General features: G+C 35.4%; 1 protein-coding gene across 8 annotated transcripts in view; it reads right to left on the bottom strand.

The window, feature by feature from the left end:
- The window catches only part of HEATR5A (HEAT repeat containing 5A), a 65,796-nt gene that overhangs the window by 26,471 nt on the left and 12,447 nt on the right, over window positions 1–26,878 (bottom strand). For 7 of the 8 annotated variants that reach the window (XM_071426939.1, XM_071426937.1, XM_071426940.1 and 4 more), the window contains exons 4-20: window positions 26,654–26,865; window positions 23,758–23,866; window positions 23,095–23,244; window positions 22,662–22,833; window positions 20,512–20,672; window positions 17,739–17,994; window positions 16,122–16,277; window positions 15,161–15,411; window positions 12,665–12,776; window positions 11,674–11,826; window positions 10,270–10,369; window positions 9,502–9,611; window positions 5,140–5,303; window positions 4,861–5,036; window positions 3,402–3,507; window positions 958–1,148; window positions 365–524 (exon numbers count right to left, since the gene is read on the bottom strand). In XM_071426939.1, the coding sequence (XP_071283040.1) occupies window positions 365–524; window positions 958–1,148; window positions 3,402–3,507; window positions 4,861–5,036; window positions 5,140–5,303; window positions 9,502–9,611; window positions 10,270–10,369; window positions 11,674–11,826; window positions 12,665–12,776; window positions 15,161–15,411; window positions 16,122–16,277; window positions 17,739–17,994; window positions 20,512–20,672; window positions 22,662–22,833; window positions 23,095–23,244; window positions 23,758–23,866; window positions 26,654–26,865 (2,739 nt within the window). Of the gene's footprint in view, window positions 1–364; window positions 525–957; window positions 1,149–3,401; window positions 3,508–4,860; window positions 5,037–5,139; window positions 5,304–9,501; window positions 9,612–10,269; window positions 10,370–11,673; window positions 11,827–12,664; window positions 12,777–15,160; window positions 15,412–16,121; window positions 16,278–17,738; window positions 17,995–20,511; window positions 20,673–22,661; window positions 22,834–23,094; window positions 23,245–23,757; window positions 23,867–26,653; window positions 26,866–26,878 lie in introns of those variants that run through there. The other variant, XM_071426944.1, reaches the window with a different exon arrangement.

The raw sequence follows: 26,878 nt of genomic DNA, 5'->3' as shown, positions 1-26,878 counted from the left end.
AAAAGAAGTCCCCTCATAAACAGAAAATCCTAGGTACTATGTAGTCCAAGTCAAGATATAGGTGAATGTGAAAAGAAACAATCCCTAAAACATCAGATGCTGTTTTTGAAGTGAGCCTTATCAGTCTCACAGAACATTGAATAAGAATCTCCCACATCTCATAATAGTTCTTGCTTTGGAAGTTGTTGAAGGTGGATTTTGAGCAGGGGCAGTCTTCTACATTGCCTTTGCTGCTCCAGCTGCTACCTGTGAGGTATGCCTGTGAGATGTTGAAGTGTCTTATTCTTACAAGAAAAACAACCTTAAACTCCAGAATATAATTCAATTAATTTGTAACATAACATTTTATGTAAGTGGCAAGTACCTGTACATCAGGAGAAGTACTGTCCTGAGACAAAGTATAAAGGATTCCAACACATGCATTCAGGTGCTGAGTAGAACTTATTCCTCCTAGGTACCTATACAGACATCCCAGAGCCAAAGAATGACCTGTTCTTGATACCACATCCCTAGCAGATTTTAGCCTATTAATTGAAAGAAAGCTGTTAGTTTAACTACCAAGACTCTTACCATGTAATAAGTACATCTACGAATTAAATTTCTGGTATATAATCAGCAAAAAAATGTATTAGACACTATTATATTGCCAAAATTCTAAGTTCATACATGGTCTCTTATCTGAAGAAAGCACCAAAAATATTTTAGATACACTTAAATGGTGTTGCTAGAACAGCAGCCAATTCAATTCATTTGAAAGTCTACATGCTTGCTTAGTTAGTCTCACACTAAGAAATACATACAGAACTCAGGCAGTGCTTTTTCCTGTTAATTTCTGAAGCGACATCAAATTCATGAAGGAAACCAGCTTTTGAAAATTATCATAATAGGTGTCAGATAGATTTTTCAAACATTTTTATAAACATAAGCAGTATCTTTTCATGCTTATTGCGAACTTACTTGTCAAAACTGACTTGAGCTAATCCAGCAGTGAAGGCACTGTCAGAAACCACCTGTGCCAACCTGGCCAAACACTCTGCAGCAGCACATCTTAGAAGTGGATTATTGCTTTCCAAGGCACCCATTACCAACATCAGGGCAGATCTTCTAACTTCTTCTGAACCTAAACTTCCCTTGCAGTTAGCCAAGTGCTAAAAATAGACATTAAATATATTAAACAGCTAGACAGTAATCAGAGTGTGCTTTTCTGTCAGTCGTGCAAAAAATACAAGACCTGCAGAAGGATTTTGATTTTCTTCCCCTCTGTGTGAGGAATTAATCTCTCTCAATTTGCTGTTATGAGCGCTAGACATCTAACACTACATGAATGTACATCACAGCACAACACTATAGTATCAACATTATGATTTTAGGAAATATTGGATAAATTGTAGTGCAACCAGATAAACCAACATATTAGCATAAAATTTAGGAAGTAATATCAAGAAGAAAACACACCAAAAAACCCCTCAGTCCCAAACATTTGCCTAAGAAGACAAGAATGAAAACTGCACATGAACAGAGGAAAATACAGATAAAGCATTGGGGAAAATGAGCAAATAGCAGGTAATTATGAGATCACTTTATTTTAAAAATTGTTATGTTATGTCTTTCTTACCCCAGTAAGAAGGACAGTGAAAAAGACAGAAATTATATAAAACAGAATTTTTCGATATCTCTCTTATTTGAATGTCACTAGTATGGATACTAGTACGCTAGAGTGTAGAACAAGTTTCCCTTAAACTAATAATAAAAAAGGGGAAAAATTAAACAGTGATTCATTTGCACTCAAGAAAGCTATGACATCACAAAACAAGGTATTACTACAGAAAATAGGACTGATCACCTTGATTGTTAATCAAAACAAAAACTTCTGTGTACTGTGCAGGTTTGGACTGGGGTAGAGTTAATTTTCTTCACAGTAGCAAGCATGGTGCTATGTTTTGGATTTGTGCTGAACACAGGCTTGACAATACTGAGATGTTCTGTTATTGCTTAGCAGTGCTTACACAGAGCCAAGTCCTTTTCTGCTTCTTGTGCCACCCCACCAGTGAGCAGAGTGGAGGTGCACAAGGAATTGGAAGGAAACACAGCTGGGATAGCTGGTTGCAATCGACCAGAGGGAGATTCCATACCATATGGCAGTCAAGAGATAGTTGTTTAGCATAAATAAGCTTTAAGTAGAATGAGTTACATGGAGGTAAAATACTCAGTGATTTAGGATACTGTTTGCCCAGCATGAGTAGCTGGTTTAGATAAAACCTTAGGCTGATAGCTCTGAACTTAGGCCTAGAGATGTTTTTGTCTGGAATGGAGTTAGTTTTCAGAGTAATCTTCCTAGCAGCTGGTACAATGCTGTGTTTTGTCTTTAGCACAAGAGCATTGATAACACACTGATGTTTTGATTGTTGCTAGGTCATGGTTATCGTAAATCTAGGGCTTTTTTAGTTTTCCGTGCTCTGCCAGAGAGCAGATGCATCAGAAATGGAAGAAGATCATGACAGCAGAAGCTGCAATACCTCAAGAACTACCTACCTGCACAGACAGAGGGATAGAACCCAGTAACATATTAGAAGACTCCTTATCAAAATTCACCACTGGGCCCAGAGACACGTGCAAGGCATGTAGAGAACATATGAAGGGTAGATGCATAAATCATAAGGGTATAATTGCCTAGGGATTTTTTTGTGGTGAGTACCTCTCCAGAGGCACACAGCTTGAGCTGACATGCTGCTGTATAACTCTATTAAATAACTTAGTTTTATAGATTTGATGCCTGACACTCTGCTACAGGAAATCCAGAGTCAAGCTGGAAGAAGGAGGACGAACACCAGTGTGAGTGAGTGTATGTGACAATGAAGAGACAAAGGGGACAGCTGTCTGCTCTCGGGGCTGCCTGCTGCAAAGGGGCTCCTGTCCCAGCAGTTCAAGTCTCAGGTGGTCTGTGTGTGACTCCTCCAACAGTGTGACAATGCTCTGGCAGCAGCTCTTCCTTTAACATGGAATCATGCTCAGCATATAAAGCTGGGAGGAGGCAAGGGAATGTTTGGAGTGATGGTTTTTTGACTTCCCAAGTGACTGTTAGGCATGATACAGCCTTGCTTTCCTGGAAACAGCTGAACACCTGCCTGCTGATGGGAAGCTGGAAGTGAATTCCTTGTTTAGATTTGCTTGTGTGCATGGCTTTTACTTTCCTTATTAAACTGTCTTTATCTCAACCCAGCAGTTTTCTCACTTTTACTCTCACAATTCTTTCACCCCCATCCCACTGTGGGGGGAGTGAGCAAGTGAGTGGCTGCGTGGCTGGGTTTAAACCTCAGCAATTGATCTATTTGAACCAAGAGATGCTGTGGTTTAGTAACAGAGAGAAAAAGAGAAACAAAGGAGAGGGAGAGCAGATTTACCTTTAGGGAAGTAGAAAAGGCAGACACGACATGTAGTTGCACTATTTGTTGTCGAGATCCTTTTGTTTGCTTTATGGAATTCAACAATTGTTCTAACACCTGGAGCCTTAAACAAAAACAGAAAAGAAGCCACATAATTGAAAATTAAGGAAACAAATCAAACTATTTTATTTTAAAACCCATAACAAAATCTATGGTGGAATAAATCAACTCTTGAGCATTTTCATTCAACTGGCATCCCTGTCTACTACAAAAAAAAAAGTGTATTCCATATTAGAATATGAACTTCCATATATGAACATGAACTTTTCACATTTGTCTACTTAAATGTATTCACAGATAATCACAGATCTAAGTAACATTGAACAGACATTATTAAAAGGAACTACATATGGGAATAATGCATTTTAACTTACAAATGAGAAAGGAGGAGGCAAAGAAAAAAGAAATGAAAATGTATTTATTTGCAGCAATTAATTCATGTCTTGAGAAACAAGTGAAAAAAACCAATCAGAAAGCTGGTGACAGACAGGGCAAAAAAAACCCAAAAACAAAAAAAAATCCACAATAAAAGCAGTCAATGAAGAGAGAATAAAGAAGTAAAGACAGGTCAAGAAGAACAAATAAATAATTTGTCAATTTTATTGCCAGGTAGTCTCATATACAAACACCTGCCTGAAACCTACATTAAACCCCAAACATTCAAAGTTGAGAAGACATCAAGACTCAGAACTCATCAAGATGAAACATTCATCCCACATAGGAAACTATAAACCATCACCAGCTATAATGATCATGAGCTAACAATTGAGATCTAAGTATAGCAGGCTTTAAAAATATAAAGCTATTTAATTTTAAAAAATTCATCTGCTCTAAAGCTGCATTCAAAAATATTACCACACAGAAGCACACAAAAAAAGCAACTACATGCAAAAATCTTTAGGAATTTTATGCTTTAGCAATCAGTGTGCTTATAAATGTGAAAAAAACCAAAATGCCATATATGCAGTGAGAAAATACATAGACGAAAGCCCAAGAGAAGTATTTGATCTCTTACAAGCATTCTTGTACCTTGACAGAACTGTGTTGACACACACCCTCATTTCTCTCCATCCACTTTTTATAAAGAATGTATTATGTATTAAGCACCACAAAAAATGTGTAACATCTCTCAAAATAGCTTCCATTTTTATCTGGCTATCAAAAAACCCATTATTTTTCTGGGTCCACAGATTTGCTATGATAATAACCTCTTGCTGGATGTGCCTTCTTGTTATCAGTAACTTTAAATAAAAAAGTCCAATCATTTGGTGGTCTGATGCTATTCAGATGGTTTACAGACTCCACTTATGCAATTCATTATTTTTTCAGAACTGTTTTCTTCTGCATTCAGAGTCAAACACTGTGACCATCTTACAAGATCTCCTAAATTCCCCAGCAGTTACAGTTACTACTTTACCTGTGAGATTCTGTTATGTGGGAAAACATAACTCCAAAAAGTCGACTTGCTGCACTGATAACAGATAATGCAGGAGGTAGTGGTTTAGGAACTGAATCCCCTTTTGCAAATTTCTCATAAATTGAGTAAGGGTCATACTCCAGGCTGCCACCAGCTATGCTGTTACCTAAAAGAAGCTGTAAGAAGGAAAAGAGTGATAGCCATATTTTTGGCCACTGACCTAGATAACTACAATTGTACAAAAATACAATAATACCATTATAATAGAACAAAAAGTACCTGCTCTTCAATAAATCGGTGGTCAGTCTCCTGCAGTAAGGGACCCAGTAAAAGGAGATCGTTCTCATGACAAAGGGATGGAAGCAAGAATGCAGAGGCATCAATCTGGCTATCTGTGACAGTCAAGTCAGCCACTAACTCTTTTAGAACAGCACTGAAGTCTCCTTTAAATTAAAGAAAAAATATTCAAAACCATTGGTTAGTTACTTGCCACAAGCAACTTTGGGAGCAATGCATTTATACTGAAATAGTAACATCCACATAACATTTCTCTTTAGTCTTCAAATAGTTAATTATAAAAGACTCTGTTAGAGGGGAAGCCACAGAGCAGTACCTGACAAAAGCAAGCTAAGCTCCCACACCAATCTAGAAGCAGAAAAACAGAGACCTTTTTCTTTACAGAAGGCATAATGCCATATAACTGCTAAGTCAGTAAATTAGTTACATTTACAAATAAAGTAGAGGGGAAATGGCAGTTATGAATACAGCCATATTTTCTTCTATTTCCTGAAAATTAATGCTGTGGAATGTATTATGTAATCACAAAGGAATACTTGAACTTGGCAAGCAGAAGTAATTTAAAATGTCCATAGGTTTGATAAATAAACAAAAGCTGATGAATGCAGTCCCCCATTTTAGGAGTTTGCATGCAAAAACCAAAGCAGGAGTTTACTGTAAGTTTATTGTAGGAGTGATAGGTTATGATAAATTTCCCTGTAGTTAAAAGGGAAATTTTGTTGTACATATTGTTACACATAATGTTTTTGACAAGGTTGTACATCATACAAACAACACTGGGCATTTTGAGTCAGACTATTTAGGTCATTAAAATAGTCCTTGTAGAGAGAGAACATTTCCAATGCTGAATCACATGTGATGAGAAACAACTGGTTTGTAATTGCCTTGAGAAACACTGCAGAACTGATCTTAAAGAATGTACTTGGTCTTTATAGAAATATTACTTAAGAATTTGTCTCCAGAGCATTAAGATTGAAAAGTCAAGTCCCCATTAACTGGGAATTATCACCACTAAGATGTGGGGAGGGGGGAGAGACAGGCACTTAACACCACATATCCCATTCCTTGCATTCAATTTGGATGCTAGCTGATCACACAATTACATGTTTGCACTGAAATTGCTTATAAATTTTCAAGACATAGAAGTTTCAAAAAGTGGGACAACCCAGTTTTCAGCACCTCATGAGCACAAAGAGAGTTATTAGCATACTCAGAGCTGGTAGCTGCAATCAGCTACTTACCCCTCCCTGGAAACAGAACCCGTTCTGAGAAGCTGACTTTCTCTCTCTTACCTGTCAAACTCCTGGCCCTATCAGCCTGTCACCCCTGCAGGCATCTGGTGCTTTGCCTGCCTCCCTGGATAATTAAGCAAGTATGTCATTTTTCCAAAAAACATTACTCAAATCTAAATGCAAAATGTTTGCACTATCAAATATTGTACAATGTGTGAAAGGAATAGAAATTAGCCTTTAAAAAACTACTATAGTTAACAACTAGAAACTGTTCTTTTGTTATTACTCATCATCATGACAATTTTTTTTTTTTTAAATCCCCTTCCTATGAATAATACCAGCCTTTAAAATAAAATTTCATGGAGATCCCAGCATTTTTCAACCAAATAAAGGTTCATTTTAGTCCTGGACAGTTGGCAATCCTCAACACTTTAAACAATATTTCCCCAATCTAAAGCAGTTCAAAATTTTATGCCAGAATGCTGTTTCAGCATTCTAGCAATTCATCTCATCCTATTAAAAAAGAGAAGGGAATGCCTGTATTCAATTTTATGGTTTAAACCATGGAACATAACAAGCACAAAAAGCTGAAGTATGAAAAGAACCCTAATGAGTTGTCTGATAAAACATATTAATTTCAGACAACAGAAAACATCAAGAAATCTAATAGAATTCAAGCCATTGAAATTATTTTTGTGAAATTTTCCATTTGGACAGTATACAACTTTTTGTATTAACTCACAAGAAATAAATGTTTAGCCTTGAGAACATGAGCACATTATAATCCAAAACTAATGACACATGAAAATTATCTCAAATATGATTTGTCATTTTAGAACCAGATCTCCTCAGCTTAACAAGTTCATACTTTGGATCAGATAAATTACAAGTCTAATCCATTCATACACAATGGAAGACAGCAACTAAAACATGTTAAATGTATTCCACTGATGTTCAAGTTTATCTAATATTTTCTTCTCATATCTGCCACTGCTGAAATAATGCAAAAAATAAATTATAATTCATGCACACTCATGGTAAAACTTTGTAACATTCTGTTGTTTGAGCAGATATGATTTTTAATGATGACAGCAGTAAAAGAAACATCAAAGAGGCAGAAAGTGAGCAGGAAAAGACCAAGCAGAGCCTAAACAACTCATAGTATCTCAGGCCTCAGAAATCTAAAGGCATGCATTGACAAAGAAGCTTGGGTATATGAATAGTCTGTTTTCAACTGTTTATTTTCCTGGCCATTTTGTTTTGTTCTTCTTGCACTAAAGAAAACAAGTTTTGCACATTATTTACAAACACTAAAATTACAACTCCTGGTAAATGTTTCCATCATCAATTTTCTCAAAAAGAAACAACTTACAGATTTCTATCATCTGGCTAACTACCTGGAATGAAGAAAACAAATACAAAAGAAATAAAACCATGAACTTGTGAAAGCTTCTCAATCAGTGTGTCACTCTGAGCCATGTGAAATGAGCCCTGCTGTGAAACACAAGAGTACTCCTAATATTGTTCCTACTTATAATGACTAAATGTAGACATTAAAAAAACATCATGAGTTCCATAGTGACACTGTTTCTCCACACAATTTATTTTAAAAATTCACAGTATTTGTGAACACATACAGTTTCTGCATGAAGCTATCATACTGGAATAAAATGGAAAGAATGGTATTTGTTTCAAGTTTTACCTTAGAAACTTTTAAATGCATTTTTAAATGATGCATAACTGTATGTTATGATATATAAAAATAAGTTCTGGCACTGTATACATTTCCATTCCTTCCCTACTCTCATACTGCTGTATTACACATGCGTGGATACCTCTGAGACTACACCTGTCAAATTACTGTTTTGATTCTAAGGCTATTTTCAAAGATTTCAGCAGGGTGCCCACTTATTTATAACAAACTTTTCAAGCTATTTCTTTATTTTTTTTGTACTAGAATGCAGCATCCTCAGCTAGGCTACTCTCTCACAAGAGGTACCTTTTGCAGGTCACACTGTAAAACACTGTATTTTCTATTAAGTTAGAGCATACACAAAAATCCCAAACACACCAAGAAACTGCCAAACCCAGCCACACCCAAATATTTGTATTCTGTAACATGTCACTCCTGTACTACAAGAACAAAAGGAATAATTTGCTCTCAGGGTTGGAGATGTAACTTTCATTCACAAATGAGTATTATACACTATGCTTCATTATATACATACATCTAATGTGACAACAGCTTTAAGGCACAGGTCAGGGATTTGTCCCAATTCCCTTAGCAGTTACCACTAGATGGAGCAGATTATTTGAGTAAGGATTCCTTCCAAAATACAGAGGACACAGCTAATTTAGAGCATGGTTGCACCATATTGTCTCTGTCCTGAAGAATACCCTCTGCTTCTCTTTACAGCTGACAAAAACACTATGGCTCCTTACTGCAGTCCATAAACTATTGTACAACAAATTATTTAAAGACAACAAAGATATTAAATATTTTAGCTGAAAGTTGGACTCATCCACCTACAGTGCATAGCTAATCAATCAGAGACCTAGATTCTTTTTGTTATGCTCTCCTATAAAAAGTCCATCCCCAGATTTTGTTGAAATTGTTCTTTAAATACAAACCCTTTATCCACAATCTGCACAGGATCAGACTAATATATCTCTAATATAATGTAAAGCAGTTCAAAATTTCTAACATACTTCATTAAATCAATTAATTTGAATTCTTTCAATGGTCTATATCCAATTAGTTTAAGCTAAAGTTACATCTCTGGGAATTAGGATTTAATGGAAATGTAAAATGGGCATCATTGAAACATTGTCTAACTAAGTATTAAGTACTAAGTATTAAACCAAAAATAGAGGAAAAGTGTCTATTTGTAACAGAGGTCTGTTTTGATATTAGAAGGGAAAAAAGGTCATGAACGCTAACTTCTAAAAACTCACAGTGACTTCACTACAATTCGTCAAACTTAGAGGGAATAAAGTTTGTTTTTTAGAAAAGGCAGAACTGATTTTTGCTGGCTGAATATGTGTTGGACAAAAACTTTAAAACGAGCCCACAGTATTCTTAATGGATTTCTCCTTGCATGGAAACACGTACCTTCGTAGGCCTTTGGGGGCAGTACTGCTAGTAACTCATACAGTTTCTGTCTGTAAACCGTTGATGGTGTTTTTAAGGAATTTCCATATGACTTGTATATTGAAGAAAGCCTTAAAATATAAAAAGCATGTCATAGATAGGAGGAATTCCAAGTTTTATGTAACACCCCAGTTTCAACTGAATGCTTTTAAAATCTATACATATTAGAAGTACATTTTGATTTGCACAAATAACAGTAAAAGGAAACCAATTTATTTCACATGGTCTGACAAAATGTCTGTTGTCCATTTCCAAGCGTTATTTTCATTTTATACTAGAGAAATAAACAAGCTTTCTATTTATTTATATTTACGACAACAAACTTTTGTGGATACATTTCTCTAAGTTAGAGCTTGGAACCCAAATGCATTAAATTGTTCTATATTCAAAAGGCAAAAGTTTAATAAAACCCTTTCCAGCTTAGATCTGAAATTAAGTACAAAAAATATCCACGTCCAAAACACGCTTTTCAAAGCATATTCTTGAACTTAGTTTCTTATTCATAAAAAATAATGGTATATAAATGCAAATGTGTATGTTTTATTAAAAAAGCAGTATATAAAAACGAACTTAAAAACCTCTTGCAATAAAATCTTCCTTAGATTTTTCACAACACTGGCATCTGCAAACACAGAAACACTGAGTTTTGTCCCTTGAAAAGAAATTTCTTTAGAAAGTGCACTAATCAAATACAAGCTTTTCAAGTAACAGTTTTTTACACACACTTACTGTGTCAATAAATCAACAGCACTTGGGAGAGGAGGAAGAAGTCTCTGAACAACTTCATCCGTAAGAAGACCAGCACAGTGGGAAACAAAGCTTTTAATAGCTACAAAAGGAATTGGATTTCAATTTACTTAGTGTGAGGTAAGTTGAAGGAAAAAAAATCATGTTAGCAAAGTAATTACATTACTACATGACTAATAATGATTAAAAGTAGAAATGAAAAAAGTCAGATGCACTGTTTCAGTGTCTCAGCTTGGACATTCATATCCTGACTTTTAATTGCATACATAAATGCAATTACTTTTTGCATTCTGTTATGAACTAAGTGATGGTATGTAACTCAACTTCATGGTAATTCCATAATAATAATAATGAAAAGAAAATAGGAAGATGACAAGTGACCTACTGCTTACTTTACTACTTTTCCATTAAAATTTAGTTCAATTACTGTACTCTAAGAACCAATTAGCATGTATATAACTTACAGAAAACTAAACTTGAGTTTAATTTCCAAAAGCACCTAAAGAATCCACCACATTACCTATCATTTAAAGAAAAAAATGTTGAAAGGTTAATTGTTTAGGTATTTCTAAAATGAAATTGCTATTGAATTCCACATCCTCTGATGTACCTTAATAGTGAGGGAGCAGGGTGTTTACTATATGAAGACTCACATTTCTGGAAAGCAAAGCACCCTTTAGTACCCTAGAATACAAGACTGAAACATGTTAAGTATTTGAAGATCACTGGGGCAATTTCTTGGAACCCCAAATTCACAGTATTTCATGATAAAAAACTGCAACCTACCAGAAAGCAGCCACATTCCAAGTGCTGTTTCCTGGCTGACGATTGCAACTACCTAATTGTAATATTTACCCAAGTCCTTCCATTTTCACAAACATGTTTGAATGACTCACCAATTCTGTTTTGCCTATAGTAAGTTACCTGGTAGAAAACAAAACCACTATTTTCCAAACATAATAGACTGTATAAACAAGAGAACACAGCCTGCTTTGGATCTTCAGTCATTGTTGTGATTTGTTTGCTAAACAAGAGAAGCAACCTTCCTGATTATCATTTATTGCTTGAAAATCAACTGATTAGAAGAAGGAGAAGAAAAACTCTCTTGGGGTTTTTTTTTGTTTTTTTTGGTTTTTTTTGTTTTGTTTGGTTTTTTTTCCCACCACAAAATGAAACATATATGATAGATAAGCATATATTTGCATATATAAGCATATATGTTATATAGCATGTATGTTATATATGGAGGGAATATAGACTTTACCACCTAGTGAAAAAAAATCAGCATGGTGTGTTCTTGTTCTTTCAGAAAGAAAATTAACTAATAAAATTAGCTAAAATTAACATATAACAAATATGCAGAGAAAGACAGTAAATTCTGCTTACCACAGAGGGCACCAGCACGACCTTCCAGTGTTACTTGCCAGGTAAATGCATCTCCTCGTGTCTTCTCTGTTTCCAGGTCTTTAGGAGAAGATGGAAAGATGCACTTCCACAGTAACAGGATTCGTGGCAGATGATGTTGGACAACTGCAGGACCTGTAAGGATTGGTAGTTGTCAGGCCAATGCAAGGATTAATAAAACTAAATTTTCTTTCCTTCTCTTTTTTATTGTGTTCACAAAATCTCTGCAGGATTGAACAAAACCAGATGCTTCTTTCCCAGCCTTCTCATGTGTAATTTCTCAAATATTTACTGTTTTGGTACTTCATTTTCATATATAACTGCATACCCATGGACACATTTACTAGTACGTTACCAAACCAACTACAATGCCTGTTTGTTAAAAGTACAGACCCTGTGGATCACCAGCATAAAAGAGATGCAAAGATAAATAGTAATGTTCAGAAAAGCAAACATTTGTTTTAGGTAAATCAAGTATAACAACATAAAAAAGGGAGTTGTTGGGCAGAAGTAATACCTGAAAACATTAAAAATATGACCAAAATATAATATATTCTTCATTAAAAATTTATTGACCACAGTCAATAACCTGACCAGTAATACATCTTAAAAAGTTCTGTAAGATTTCAAATGCCTGACAAAAGGGAAATGCAAATTATTAGCTCATTTTTTGCTGTGACAAATATTTTAAAGTTCTTCATGGTCACTAGGACACTTGGTTAGATTCACTTTGAAATTTATTATCTACATTTAATTAATAGCAGTCCAACTCCAATCACTATTATTCAGAAATGGCTCCCAGTGAACTAACAGTAACTTTGAAAGAGATAACATTTTTATCACAGAAAGTTTTTCTAAATATTTCAACATTTGGGGTTTTAAAAATTATTTTGCAGCAGTAAATTAGACAAAACCTCAAACAGAACACTGAACACCTTAATGTAGATTAAGAAGAACTGCAGAAAGCTCCTACCTAATGTCATGAGAGCAGCTATCAGGAGCCATCCAGCCTGCATTCGCTGCAGTGAAATGCGGCTGTTCTGAGAAGCAGAACGCAACAAATCCTCTGCTACTGTCATGATTACCTTCAAAGTAAAAGAGAAAAACAGAGAATCACATTTTGGTAAATATCAATTTTTTTTCAATACTATTTGGTGTAATACTTAATCCTATTCTCTTGCTCCCAGAGGAAGGTTTCCATCTTCCTCTTACACTATGGCAATAAACTCAGGCTCATGAAGTTGCAATTCCTGACTTCAGTACTAGTCTGGGATGGCTTCAGGAGTTCTCTGGAGTACTTCGTAAGTTCCTTTGCTGCTCTGTACGCTCTCCTTTATCAGCAGTAAAATGACAACTGATAATTTCCACAGGAACGTGCATTGGAAGGATACAAGTTTTCTGATATTCTGTTTATGTCACAATGTATGCATGACATCTATGAATTACAGGTCAGAAGAAGGGTTGAGAGTGGTAATTATCTTTTTTATCCTTGTTGCTGAATAAAGTCTATCGTTCTCTCTGAATATTTATCAAATCAACAAATGGTATGACTGAAAAATAAATTAAAATAGTATAGTTAGAATTAATCCTATTTTAGCTGCTCCAGAATAATTGCACATGCCCACCATGTGCTAAAAGCAAGGTGACTCCACTTGTCACCAAGAGGTACCTACAACTTACATTGAGGAACACCCTTGTGCCCATGCACAATTACCACAGTATGTCTACAAATGCTGTAAGTATTCTGCATGTTTTTTGCTTCAATTATGTTTCATTTGCTAAAAACATCTTACATCTTGCATTATGTCCAGTCTCCAAAATAAACTGCTCATAAGTCAGTATTCCAAGTAAGAAGTGTCATTATCAGAAGTATAATTAAAAAGCTTAAGTACAGAAAATATCCTTATATAAATTCTTTTCACACTTAAAATGGTATGAAAGGTTGCATATGAAAGTTTGCTTCATATGAATGTTTAAGATTTTTACACTTCCAAAACTTCATCTGATGTCTTTTTTCCAATCTGAAGTATTAGTTTCCCCAGTTCCATAATGCTACCAGATAGTTGTAAAAGAAGAAATGTATCTGTATCGATTCCTGCTAGAGTTAATACATTTTATTCTAAAATAAAACAGTACCTTTTTTAAATTATAGTACTAAAAAATCACTAAAAACTTAGTATACATATGCTACCTATAAACCATACATGGTAGAAATGATGTAATTTAATTATTTCTGACAATTTTTCTCTGTGTACTAGCAGGAATGCCTTATATTTGAAGAATTTTTTAAAACTGAATTATAAGCAATAGAACTGAATGTTAAATATATATAAGCTCACTAATTTTTCTTTAGGTTCCACCTGCAACTCTATCTCCTCTCAAAGGATAATCCATTAATATAGAACAGCTTCTCTGCAGTTCACTATTGTCTATGTTTGATATTTCCTTCTCAAAACTGCTCTATTCAACACTGGTCTCTTTCTGCTCCTCAGAAGAAGAACTAGTCTGGAATCTGGCAGTGTTCCTAGGAGAGAGCAGAAAAGGGCTTTTGTCAACTGTTCTTTTCTTCCCCCTACCAGCTTAGTACAGAATACAGTGTTCCTCCCATATTTTTTGTTGTGCCCTCCCATACCTCCTCCCTAGCCCTATTTCATCCTATTATATTCCTCTAAAAGAAATCTTTGTTAAGAATTATGTTTCTCTGTTAAACAGAAACTTCAGCTCTGCTTAGGTGCATAGTATTTGAATGACACTTTTTATCTAAAAAAGTGGGCAAATGCCATCCATTTTGTTCTCTCTGCATGATCTTTCAGCAATCACAAGGAAAAGTTCATCAGTCAGGACTTTGAATGTCCAGAATGTTCTTAACGTCCGCTGACACTGAAACAGTTATTTCCAGAAGAAAGAATGTAAGTTTCTACATCATGCAAACAATTAGCATGTACTGCTGACATTTGTGATCCACCACAGTTTTCCAAACATGAGTAACTCAGTGGATAAGGTTCCCATTAAGATGGAAACAGCTCCTTCCCCCAGTCTTTATTTCTACAGCTGCATATCCTTAAAACTTCAGAGCACAGCATTTTCTATCTGCATTACTAAGGAGACTGGCATCTTGACTGAGTCAATGCAAGAAGCTGATTTCTGTTATATTCTATAAAACAAAACAAAAGTGTCTATCTGTTGGACTTGACCAACGATTTCCAAGATAACTGCAGTTATTGCTGTAAGCACTGACTAACCTGTACACTTGAGAGTCATTCCCAAGAAACAGGATTTTTTTCTCCTCATACATGTGAGAAAAACATGTGCTTATTTTAGTCATGGTATGCTTCAAAGTCCTCTTCTTGAGGAACCAAAGTATCTCATCAGGATCACTGGGTATTGTGATCATGTCGCTAAGAAAATATGCAAATACCACTGCAAAAAAATACAAGAACAGACTATATGAAAAGTATTCAGACCGTACCTTCCCTTTTCCATGTGGAATTCCTAAAGGACAATGTTTTACTGCACCCAGCAAAGCAGCCACAGCAAAACTATAGCCAGTTACTGCTTCTGGGCAGGACTTCAATGCACTGAGACGTTCAATGCAACGATCCAACAGCAGGGACACATAAGAGGGCAGGGCTACAGCAATACAGCGCAGACACCACGCTGCTGTCAGTCTAACTGAAATGCTGGGATGAAGAATGACAGAAATCACTGCCTCCAGAACACCTGAAAAATAATATGCACAAACACACTTAAGTAAGAGGCAAGCAGATTGTCAAACAAGCAAAAATGTATACACAGGACTGGCAAACATAACATGATCCAATTTCTATACTTCTCTTGAAAAAGTACTATTATTTTTAAATAATTGTAACAAATTTAAATAATTAAGCTCTTTTTAGAAAAAAATTACCCTAGATGAAAAGCAACATTATGAGAAAACCTAACATACTGCACAGTTACCCCTCAACATACATAGAAAATATCTGTAAGCTTCTGTAAGAAAGCAGAAATCCATGCCATGGATGCAGCTAAATAAGAACAATAAAGGCACCCAGCTCAATCAGTTTTATTATAAACATTATGAAGTGTTCCTATTTAAATACGACCCTTAATGGCGTAAAATTTAATGAAGATTTTTTTTTTTTAAACTGACATACTTGTACAGGTTAGGAAAGATACAGAACTCTTTGGGCAATGTCTGAAATTTTCCTACAGCATGTAAGGCAGATAACTTTCCCTCCTCCTCCCCCCCCTTCCTTTTTTTTTAAAGTTTCTTGGAAGAAAACAGAAAATAATACAAGAACGATGGAGGATCCTGGTTAGGAGACTGAGCATGAGAAGAACAGCCATAAGAAATCAAAGAAGATCACAGTGAACAAACAAATATAAATTTGATTTGTACTCTGGTTCACAAAATAATTCAGGGCTTGTACCTGTACTGGAGTCTTGCAGTAATGGTGCTGCTGTAGTTCCTAAGCCATGAATGAGACTTCCGAGTTCCTGAAGTGCACACACAAGCACATGCTGACTCGCTGTGACATCTGTTGTATTAATTTTTGTTTCCAAGTTACCATCACTTATTGCAGCATCTGATAACACAATACAAGAAAATCACCATGAAATCATTACCAAAATCAAACAAACAGATGGGAGAAAGGTTTTTGCCAAGAGAAGTTGTTTATACTACTAAATTAGCTTTTACCATTTTTATTTTTATTTTCATAAAGGGTTACCTTCAATGACACAAGTAAATTTCTTTTACTAAAAGGATGGTGTAGTAACATCTGTGAGGGAAAGAGTGTGGATAAATGGAAAATACCAAACTACTTATCTTTACATCATAGGAAACAGTAGCTGGCAAGAAGAGTGCTATCGTCTGCCCTACCAAAAGTAACTTGAGTAAGACATATGTCACAGACATCTTTCATGAAAAATCCTTTCTTAGGATTTTTCCTTGTAAGAAACTGCAGTTTCAGCAACTAAAAGTAAACAATGGTTATCTGCTGCTGTAGAATGCAACAAGTAGACTCGTGATTAGTCTCTTGTAGATGTTTAGATTTCCTGACCACTCATGGCAGAGCTGGCTCTTGCTCTCTGTCTGAGACACAGATCTTTGTTATTCATTCTTTTCTATTCTTAGCTTAGCTAGTTTCTGAAGAAACCTTTTCCTTTCTATTTCTTTTTAGTAAAGTCTTAATATAACATATATCATAAAATAATAAATCAAGCCTTCTGATCATAGAGTCAACATTCTTGTCTCCTCTTCATCCTGAAAACCCTTGTGACCACAGTCACAGACATACTTTGATTTAACTGGCCAGATTTTACTGCATTGTAGGGAAAAAGAAAGGGAAGAAAAGAATGAAATCTTGCAAGATCAAACAAGTGAAAAGGCAGAGACATGGAATGAAGAAGGAGGGAAAAATATTATGTTTTTTGAGTGTTTGTATTTTGAGACACAAATCATTATGTCTGTTTAGACCCAAAACATTCAGATATTTAAATCAGATACATGTACAGCAGAGGACAACAGGTTATGTCCAGGATTCTCTTTCTTCTCCTCCAGAAGGACAATGGTGGAAGATCAGAGGCTTTTTCTGGAAGCAGTGTACAAGACCTTATCATGCAAGAGATCTTTTCTCTCCATGAGAAATGCTCATGTGTCATTTAGGAACAAATGCTTCTTTTTTGAACCTTCAGTAGTGTCAACTGCCCTGAACAGGAAGGCAGGATCTGACTAGATATGCATTATCTGCCAACCTAACTTACTTTAAAATACTGTCTGTATACTATTATTGCAATTATTTCATTTGTTAATGGTTAAAATTTTATTTGCCAGGAATGGAGTGTTAAAAAAATCTGTATATACTTATGTGCAAATAACCAGCCCAAGCTAAAAACAAAGCAGTCCATCAAAAGCCCTCTACATTACAATGGTAATAAATCAGCACTATATATTCTGTTTCTGTGGATTCTGGATTAGGTAGTTGGACAATCACTTAAAAAAGGAACAACAGAGGCCTGAATGGATAATCTTGTTAGACCCATACCTACAACTTTCTTCAGTTTCCAGATGGCCTGACAAATCTCCTTGGCAGCTGCAATCTGAGCCTTTTCCCCAAGCAGGCCTCCTACTGTAGCTCGCAGGATGAATGAAACACAGCGGCGACAGCCGATAGCATCCATGGCACTCTGAACAGCCTTAGGGTGAGACTGAGACACAAGATCTAGAATATGGGATAGGAAGGCAGAGAAGTTCCTTTCAAGCCATTGTGCTCCTAATGTAGAGACAAATACCACATATGCCTGAAAGAGATTTCAAAAGAAACATACTTTAGAGCAAAATACGTGGAAATTCACTGCTAACTATCCTACATGCTGGTTTTTTAAATCTTCACATTGCCACAACTTAGAACACTAAACTGAAATGATTTATAAATTTATGCATCCAAAAATCACACACTTTCTCACTTTTAGGTATCTGCAATTTTTTAATTTATGTATTCATTTTTAAAAATAATTTAAATTATTATCAAAACTGTTATGGGTCCCTTCCAAGTCAGTGTACTCTGTGATTCTGCACTAGTAATATTGCAGCCTGCTTTGACTGTAAGTTATTTCAAGCTGCTTGCCCATGTCATCTCATTCCAGAGTGTGAGAAATAGCAGTTTACCCGGCACAGGCACTTGTTATGTAAAACATTGTGTTTGTTCTCACTGAAGAACAGCTTCCAGCTATTTAACATTCTGCACATGAACCCCAAATTTAATGTATGAATGCATTTTGGGAACTACTATGTTACAAAACTATAACCCATAACCCAGAGAAAATTTGGTTATTAAAGGGTCTGAATCAGGGAATATTTGCAGCCCCCAAGCACTGTTCTTCAACCCAATGAATTTTAATAGTTTGCCTTGCAATGGAGGTACCATAAAAAGACTGTCACCACAAAGAGAAAGAATGCAGAATCACTTTACAAACCTAATCACCACAAGACCATTTATTTCACCACATAATAAGCTCCCCTACAATTGCCTTCTATGTGTATATGTTGGATGTTTTTAATGAATAGATCAAAAAAACAGAATACAAAAAATGAGAATATGCAAATGAGCACACAAAATTCCTCATAAGAAAGGAACTTTCTGCTACTGCTTACATCAATCTACTTTCAACTACTGTTTATTTCAATCAATTTCTGTATTTACCTCATATATACCTTGTCTTGTGTCTAACATTCACAACAAAATTATTCATGTAAAAGAAAGGGAACTATTTAGACAAAATAATTATACTATTAGATCCTGTTAGCAGCTTATTGTTCTTGACAAATACTACTTAGGCTTCATAATGCATCAGTACATTACCCTGGTTTTACAGATTTGAAACCTGAGGAATTTAACAGGATAAAGACTTGTGAAGTGTGATACTGCCATGGCTACATTTTAAACTCTGTCTTTAACTTGGCTTGAACAAATCTAAAATTCTCTATATGTAAGAAGTCATCTTCAATGCCTTTCTTATTTTTAAATTCATAATAAGCTGCAACTCACTAATTAATACATTTTTTAACTGCAAATGTTTTCTATTCACAAGCACTGATAAATTCATAATTTTTCAAGCTTTTTTTGTAGAAACATTGCACTATTTCAATTGTTTTGGTACAGTTTGAGTGTACCATCTAGCACAGGTACTACTGTGTTAACATAGATACACATGAAAAAGGAGACAACTTCCAAAAACCAGTACAAATAGTCAAAACATTCAACCGAGATATCTGATATATACCTGGAAAACTAATAAAACTACCATGTATATAGAACACCCTGGAAATCTCTGGCATGCATTTTCTAGGCAAATGGCTGTCAAGGCATTATTGTTCCCTAGCTTGTCTGTTCTCTCTGCCAAAAGTTAATGCTTCCACTCAGCACGACCCGAGCACAGAAGACAATTTGTAGCACCTTCTAGCTGTTTCACTGCAAAATCTGGCAGCTTGTATCAGTAATGCAAGCTAATTTAAAGATCTTTTGCACAGAAGTTGAAATGTACTGACAAACTGCCTTACTGGCAAAGGTGGTTTTCATATAGCTATGGGACTGTAACATACTAAAATAATCACAGCTATTTGATACATAAATGTTCATGACCTTTAGTCTTGAGTCACAAGTTTCACATTTGAATATCTACAATTCAGCATGTTTACATTTAAGATAATATTTACAGGATGAAGCCAATCTGATATCTGAAAAATTTGTACTGTTTTTACCAGCAGGCACAACATCGCCTGGCTTCAGTCCTGTCCAGTTTACAAGATCCAATGTTTTGAGCATCCTGGAACACAGCAAAACAGATGCTGGGTTTTTTCCACTTAATTCGGTTTTCCTTACTTTTCATGCACTTATTCAAAGCAGAACCATCTTTTCAGAACTAGACTTGGAATTCCCTATACAGAAGAAAACTATTTCAAGTTCAAACATTTCTTCTAACTTTTCCCTTTAATTTTCAAATGTAAGGAAATAAGTTTTAAATTTAAAAACTGAGGAATTTATTTATATCACTCATTTGAAATTCATATCATGTGAAGCTTTCACCAGTAGTACTTAGTATTTAATTTTTAAAACGTCAAACTCTTGGGTAAACAATATGCAACATCAGAAGTCTTTCTTTTCTTTCTAGCGTGACTCAAGACATAAATCCTTATTTTGAAATGTATACATTTCATTACAAACACAAAAAAAGGATGAAAGAAGAGATATATACAGAGCAAAGCAATTATACAAATGTTTGGCAATCTCAGAAAATCATAACTGATGTAATCCAAACCTGGGTGACTCCAACTCTAACATCTCTGCTGACTGAACTGGTCCCTTTCAACATATCACCACTGGCTCGCAGAAATCCACAACTTCCACGCAGAAATCCAGTTCCCAATAGCTCCATCACATCCTCCAAAGAGACTCTGCGGAAGTTATGCTTGGTGGACGCTAAGAACAGATGTACATCTTTAGAGGAATAGTTCAAAAATCTCACTATATTTCACAAGTACAGTTTCAACTCTCTTAATTTTAGTAAAAATAATTTGCACAAACTCAGTAGCACAGTCGAATCCAAATACTGCTTGAGCATAACTTCACAACAGAAAATAGGACGCTTAGCTCTCAGTGCTCCAGCAAAACACAATATTTCTCAAGTTATTCTGCTTTAACTACCTTTGAGTAGTTGAAGCCATTACTTAATATGCATATTTACATTTACCCACCCTCAGTATTTACCGTCTATGCTCCTTCTGCAAAAAAGGTCTGTAAGGTCTACTCCTACCACCCACAGCTTCATGGAAGCCCTGGTTCCTACACATTCCAGCTCACCAGCAAACACAGTCTCTATCCCAAACCTCAGACAGGGCAGATCCCCCTCTACTACACTTAGCCAGGTAAAGACACAGCTACAGGTCCTCTTAGAAAAAATATCAAGCCACCTTAGCATTAAGATAGTCCTTTAAAAGAGTGAGGAAAAAAAATATGCTTGCAAGTGTTTAGGAAAATTTTCCATCCCCAATTCCTATTCCAGTGTTTTATTTTTTGATAGAAAGCTCATTTAAAATCCATGCTGGGACATGTATGTGTAAACTTAGCACAATGACAGCACACTGTGCAAACTGTCCTAATATTTTCACTGCGTTTTTCATTCTCTTTCAAGGATTCAAATGAGAAAAGGAATGAGAGGATTGGATATAAAGATGTCCAGAAAAACAACTTAACAAAACCCCCTCAACATCAGCAGGTTATCAGACGCAATGCACAAATTTCAGGAGTACAAATTTCTTCATGTACTGCTCCCTCCACCTCTCCCCCAGCCCCTTCTAGTCCCCATCTAGCTTCTGCCCCACTTAGCTCTAACTTCTTTATAACTAAAAATAACTAAAATAAGGACAAAACTCCTTGAAATAGCCAACCAAATAATTTATAAGCTTCTTACATAACCTTATCTTAGAGCCTTAGAAATAACAAGTACATTGCTTACATAGATTAAAGGAAACTAATGAGTCTATAAAGAGGTCAGAATATTTTTTTTTATTTTATTGAGAGAAGAGCTGATTTTTTTCTGTAACACAGTAATTTTCTCCAAAAATTTCTGGGGGAAATACTTTGTAAACTAAGACTTCAGAGTCTACAGTGCAAATACACAGCCTCAAGTATTTTGAAAGACAGTAAGTTGGGCTGAAAGGCATGTCATTTTGTCATTTGCTGGTTGTTGCACTGAAGGTCTTCTCTGTTGTCATTAAAAGCAGAACAATCAGTCTGAATCACACTTATTCTGTATCCTCTTATATATTGTTTAGATTACAGTTAGACATTTAGCTTGGGGCTTCTAAGACTAAAACCACTCAGTCTGAATCACACAAAGAACTGGAGATGGTAACTTTGTGCCAGGATGCTTCAGTCAACTCAAGTACTGTTACATAGCTATTTTGTGAACAAAACTGCCTGCTAATTTCTGCTTCTGACCATATTTATACTGCTGTCCACTGACAATCCAGATATTGTATTGACTACTGCAGAGAAACAGCTTGAAGGTATCCTTAACTTTTTAGTCTGACAGAGAGACTGCCTCAAATCTTAGTTATTTCTAAACTGCTTAAATTAATCTTGCTTTTCAATTCCTGAAGTTACTAATTTCTCTCCATACAATAGCAATCTCATAGTGGAGAAAAAGTTTTACTAACTACTTTCCATTGTTTATTATTTTACAAAGATAGATAGATAGATAGATAGATAGATAGACAGACAGACACAACCAAAAACCAGCACTTCACAAGAAAAAAGTTAGAAAAAAACCCAAATTAGAGATATGAGCAGTCAGAAGAAGCTTACAATGTTTTTTTTTTACTTCAGGCTTCAACAGAACTTGAGAGTTTCTTATAATCTGACAAACTTTTACAGATGAGGAATCAGCAAAGAAAGCACATATTTTACCTGTTATCTGCTTAGATGTTAGAGCTCTAGCCAATATTGTGCCTAAAAGTTTTGAAACCGCTAATCGTACATCATAATTGGAACCTTCAAAGGATTTAAAACATAAGGTAACAACACTATCCAGGTCCGTACTCCACATAAATATTGCTTCATTTTGAAGTTCAAGAAGACACTAGACAAAAAAAGGGAAATATAAGTGTTTTGACATGGAAAAGCAGTCAGTAAAAATTTTAGTTTGCTACATAATACACTGAGTTCTCCCTAACAAAATAAGCACGTTGCTTCATACTAAAATTACTTTTATTTTTTCTGCCGAATAATATCAAAGGAACACACATAAGCAAAGAATATTTATACTTCTGTGTTCATTGATCATTAAAACAGAATTTTATGTTTTAGGGAGCTACTTTCAACAGCTATTGGAGCAGTTTACCTTAGCAGCAGCACAGCGGACAGCCATGGATCGATCTGTCAAACATGATCGGGCAGCTTTGTAAATATCTCTGTGACAGGGGATAGCAGCAGCTCCTAAACCATTTAATATATTTTGCAAACTAAGCATGATTTCATAACGACCTTGAGACTGAAAAATGAAAAAGAGAAATGTTAAAGTTTTGTAACCCTAAGTTCCTTGGAAATACAAAACGCCAACTACTGAAATAGGTAAAAATGGCTGAGTCTTTTAGTGACCTATTTATACTGAAATAAGTTAAAGCAGATAACTCACCCCAAAATTCTATAAGCAAATGAAAATAGTAATTCTATGTTCTATTGAAAAGCAGTAATTACAAGTATGAAGCACAAAACAAAAAGTAAAAGCTATAGAGAAAATGTTCTCATTAATAATGCAATTAAATTTTCTAATTTATCAAGTACTTTAATGAAATCAGATAAAGAAAAGCTGTGATCCATCCTTTTATAGTCATAATCCATTAACTCTAGTACTTCTTTAGAATTTAGACACTGATTTTTATCTGACTTTTCACAATTTTTTTTTTGTATTCTGGTATCATGCATTTTCTCTTATTCATTGGTCCAGCTACCAGCAGTAAAAACCCTTTTATTTTTTCATTTTTTAAACATGCTGTTCCAATACCTCTGCATTCTTCATTGCTTTAAGCACATTCCCAACGGTGTCAGTAAAACTGTTTCCCAAAATTCTTCCCAATTTTTTGTATAAATAGCCCAAGCATACCACCGCAGCACTAAAACAAAAGCAAATCCAAAGACGCGTGAAAATGGATGCACTAAGAGATGAAAGGGATTAAGACGACTGAAGTAATCAATGTGAAAACAGCAAAATAACTAAACAGGATGTCCCAAAAATGTAAGTGGATCATCAAAAGGAAAAAAAAATGGTGTGTATGTGGCACACACCCTCTAGAAGAAATGCAGATACAAGAGTTGCTAAAGTAACTGGGATAATACAAGAATTCAGGTAATAGAATCTTCCAGTACATTTCACAACAGGAATAGTTCTCACATCCACCTTTAAACCCTAACATTAATTTCTTACTAAGCATCCTCTGTGTCATGCTGCAGCAGATGCTGCCAGAAGTCACCAGGGACAGGTTTATTTACAATTTGATGGTTGACGGTAGACTGCAAATGGTCTAGTAATTACAATTCTGTCATTTATGTAACATAGTACGTAATAAGGAAATACCTCGAAGGAAATGAAACTATAAACCCACGTCCCTTTCATTGTAGACAGATTCTGAATTTAACATTCAGGTGAAATACCTGACAAACAGATTCTGTGTGCTCACTGGCCTTTCCTTTAGCAAAGCCGAAAAATGCTAATATTGAAAAAAAAAAAAAAAGAGGTGCCTAATCCTTTGAATAATTAGTTAACGAAAACACTTAGCTTTTGTATTGACAGATCTATAACAGATCTATAAACCAATTAATTTCTTGAATACAAAGAGAAAAATAGTTATATGCTTAATCAGCTTTCAGCTCTTTTCCAGACCTACTTAAATACGTAGACATTACTGAGCATCCCTTTCAACAAACATTTTGCTTATTCCCCAACTGAATTCAAGTTAAACATATATAATTTTAAATTCTCATACTGAATACATTCTTAATTTAAAAAAATATATTTAATATTTGCAGTAATTCCCTAAATGCACTGTAAGAAAAACAAACCTAGTATCCTTTATCTCTTATCATATTACTTTCATTAAAAACCCAGTTTTGGTATTGCTTTTATCCAACTCAGTACACACCAACAATTTGGATTTAAGTTTTGTTAATGGTGTGCCTGGGAATGAAAGTACAATTTTCCAACTTCCCTTCTAAATGAGCATCTGATGGTCATAGGTACTCTCCTTAATAAAGTAATAAGCTGCATTCATGCTGCATGACCTGTTTATCTGATTTGGTAGAGCATTCACATCAGGCTGAGTTTTAGTAGCAGATGAGCACCTAACTAAGGTTTTGTTTAAAATGCTTGCCTAAAACATTTTCATCTTCCACATATAGGAAAGAAGAAAAGTGATAATCTATGAGATAAAAGACCAATTCACTGGAATCTGTATTTAAAGGAGTTCCCAGGTGTATCAACATATTGTGCACACTGACGGTGAAGTGTTGCTACGAGACAACATGGGCATGCATGCTAAATGTGGACAGATGGCACAGACAACGCTTTAATCAAGGTCAAAACAAAACAAAAAAAGCAGTTTTTCTACACTGAGCACCAAGTATTTCATATATTTGCAACCTAGGATGAAAGATTTTACTCAACACTCAGTTCTGTAGTTCCAATTATTTTCTGTAGCCTGTTGTCCCCGTGTCAGTTCTACCAGAAATCCGTCTAAAAACTTTATTGAAGAAAATCATATTTTACAATTACCTTTTTCTCCATCTCTTTCTTCCTCTTCTTACCACTGCTTACATACCCAGGAACAGGTGGTGTACACTGCCACCTCTCTCCCTCTCCCTCAGCTACTACTCAGCATTCTGGCTTTGATCATCTCCCATTTCTGCTTTACTGCCAAAGGCGTCCCCCATCCCTCCTTGCTGTACTGACATCACCCACTTTACCCAGTGTGGTACATCACAGCTGAAGTGGGAAGACCTGCAGAGCTCCGTCCCACACTACAACTCAACTCTAATGTTAATGCATATTATTGTTAATAATGTAGTATAGTAGTAATTTACTTTGCAAGACTAAGATCTTTTACAGCAAACTTATTCCTAACTCAAAAGACTGTACAAGAGATCAACTGGAACAAGAAGGAAACAAAAAAAAAGGTATAAGAAAATACAACTTACTCCTTGCAAAATCTGTTTTCAGGAATCTTTACTTGTGTTGTCAGAAACAGGTTTAGCATCCAAAGTAAAGTAGGAAGAGAGATCCTGCTCTGCTTTCAATACCATATTATTAATGCAAAAGGATGTTCATCTATCTTTACTACCTTCTATCTCATCTTTATTACCTCCATCTTTAATTTGCCTCACTATAGTGAGAGATGTGCATAATTTTGGGAATGAAGGTTATTCATAACATTTCTGCACATAAAGATTTGGCTTCACATTCAGAAGTAGCAGTTCATGTTTCCCTGCTCTGTTGATTAGGCTTTCAGTATTTAGTTACAAACATCTCAGATGTTTTTAACTATATCCAGTTTCCCTCCTGAATTAAGAAACGTACTCAGCAACTGTCTTTTATACCTGCAGTTGTGCTTGTCTGTTTTACTGCTCTTCTCAGCACTACTACCTTTTCCTTGTTTTTGAAGCACCTGTCATCTCATAACTCTGTTATCCATTGTTGGTATTCTCCCTGGCCTGATTTTCATTTATCTGGCTGAAGACCACCAGGTGTCTTCTACCCTTTTGGTTCCTGATGCTCATATACAACATGGACTACCAGCACAATCTTTGTTTTATTACTTATTTTGTGGCAGTGAACATAGATGCATCTCACCCCTTAAGCCTGTCTCATTACTACTGGATCTGAAGCTTGAGGGTAAAAAAGCACTTACAGTTTTGTAGGCAGATAACTTGGTGAGTCATCTTTACTCCGAATGAGTTCATTGCATTTGTCAATTGTTTGGTAAACAGAAAAAGTGTCTCCAGTGCTATAAAGTACAGCTAAATTCTTGGCAAGAAGCCGTCTGGTAGGAGGTCCTGGTGAATTGTTTAATAAAGAAGTCAATTGTTCAACCAGTTTCTTCTGGTTTTCCCTTATGTCAGCCTGGAAATAAAAT

This window comes from Agelaius tricolor, unplaced genomic scaffold, assembly GCF_023055355.1.
Source record: "Agelaius tricolor isolate 1412-34295 unplaced genomic scaffold, bAgeTri1.0.p SCAF_5, whole genome shotgun sequence".
Taxonomy (NCBI): Eukaryota; Metazoa; Chordata; class Aves; order Passeriformes; family Icteridae; genus Agelaius; species Agelaius tricolor.
Note: the sequence above shows the minus strand (reverse complement) of the source record. Positions and strands in the feature narration are given on the sequence as shown.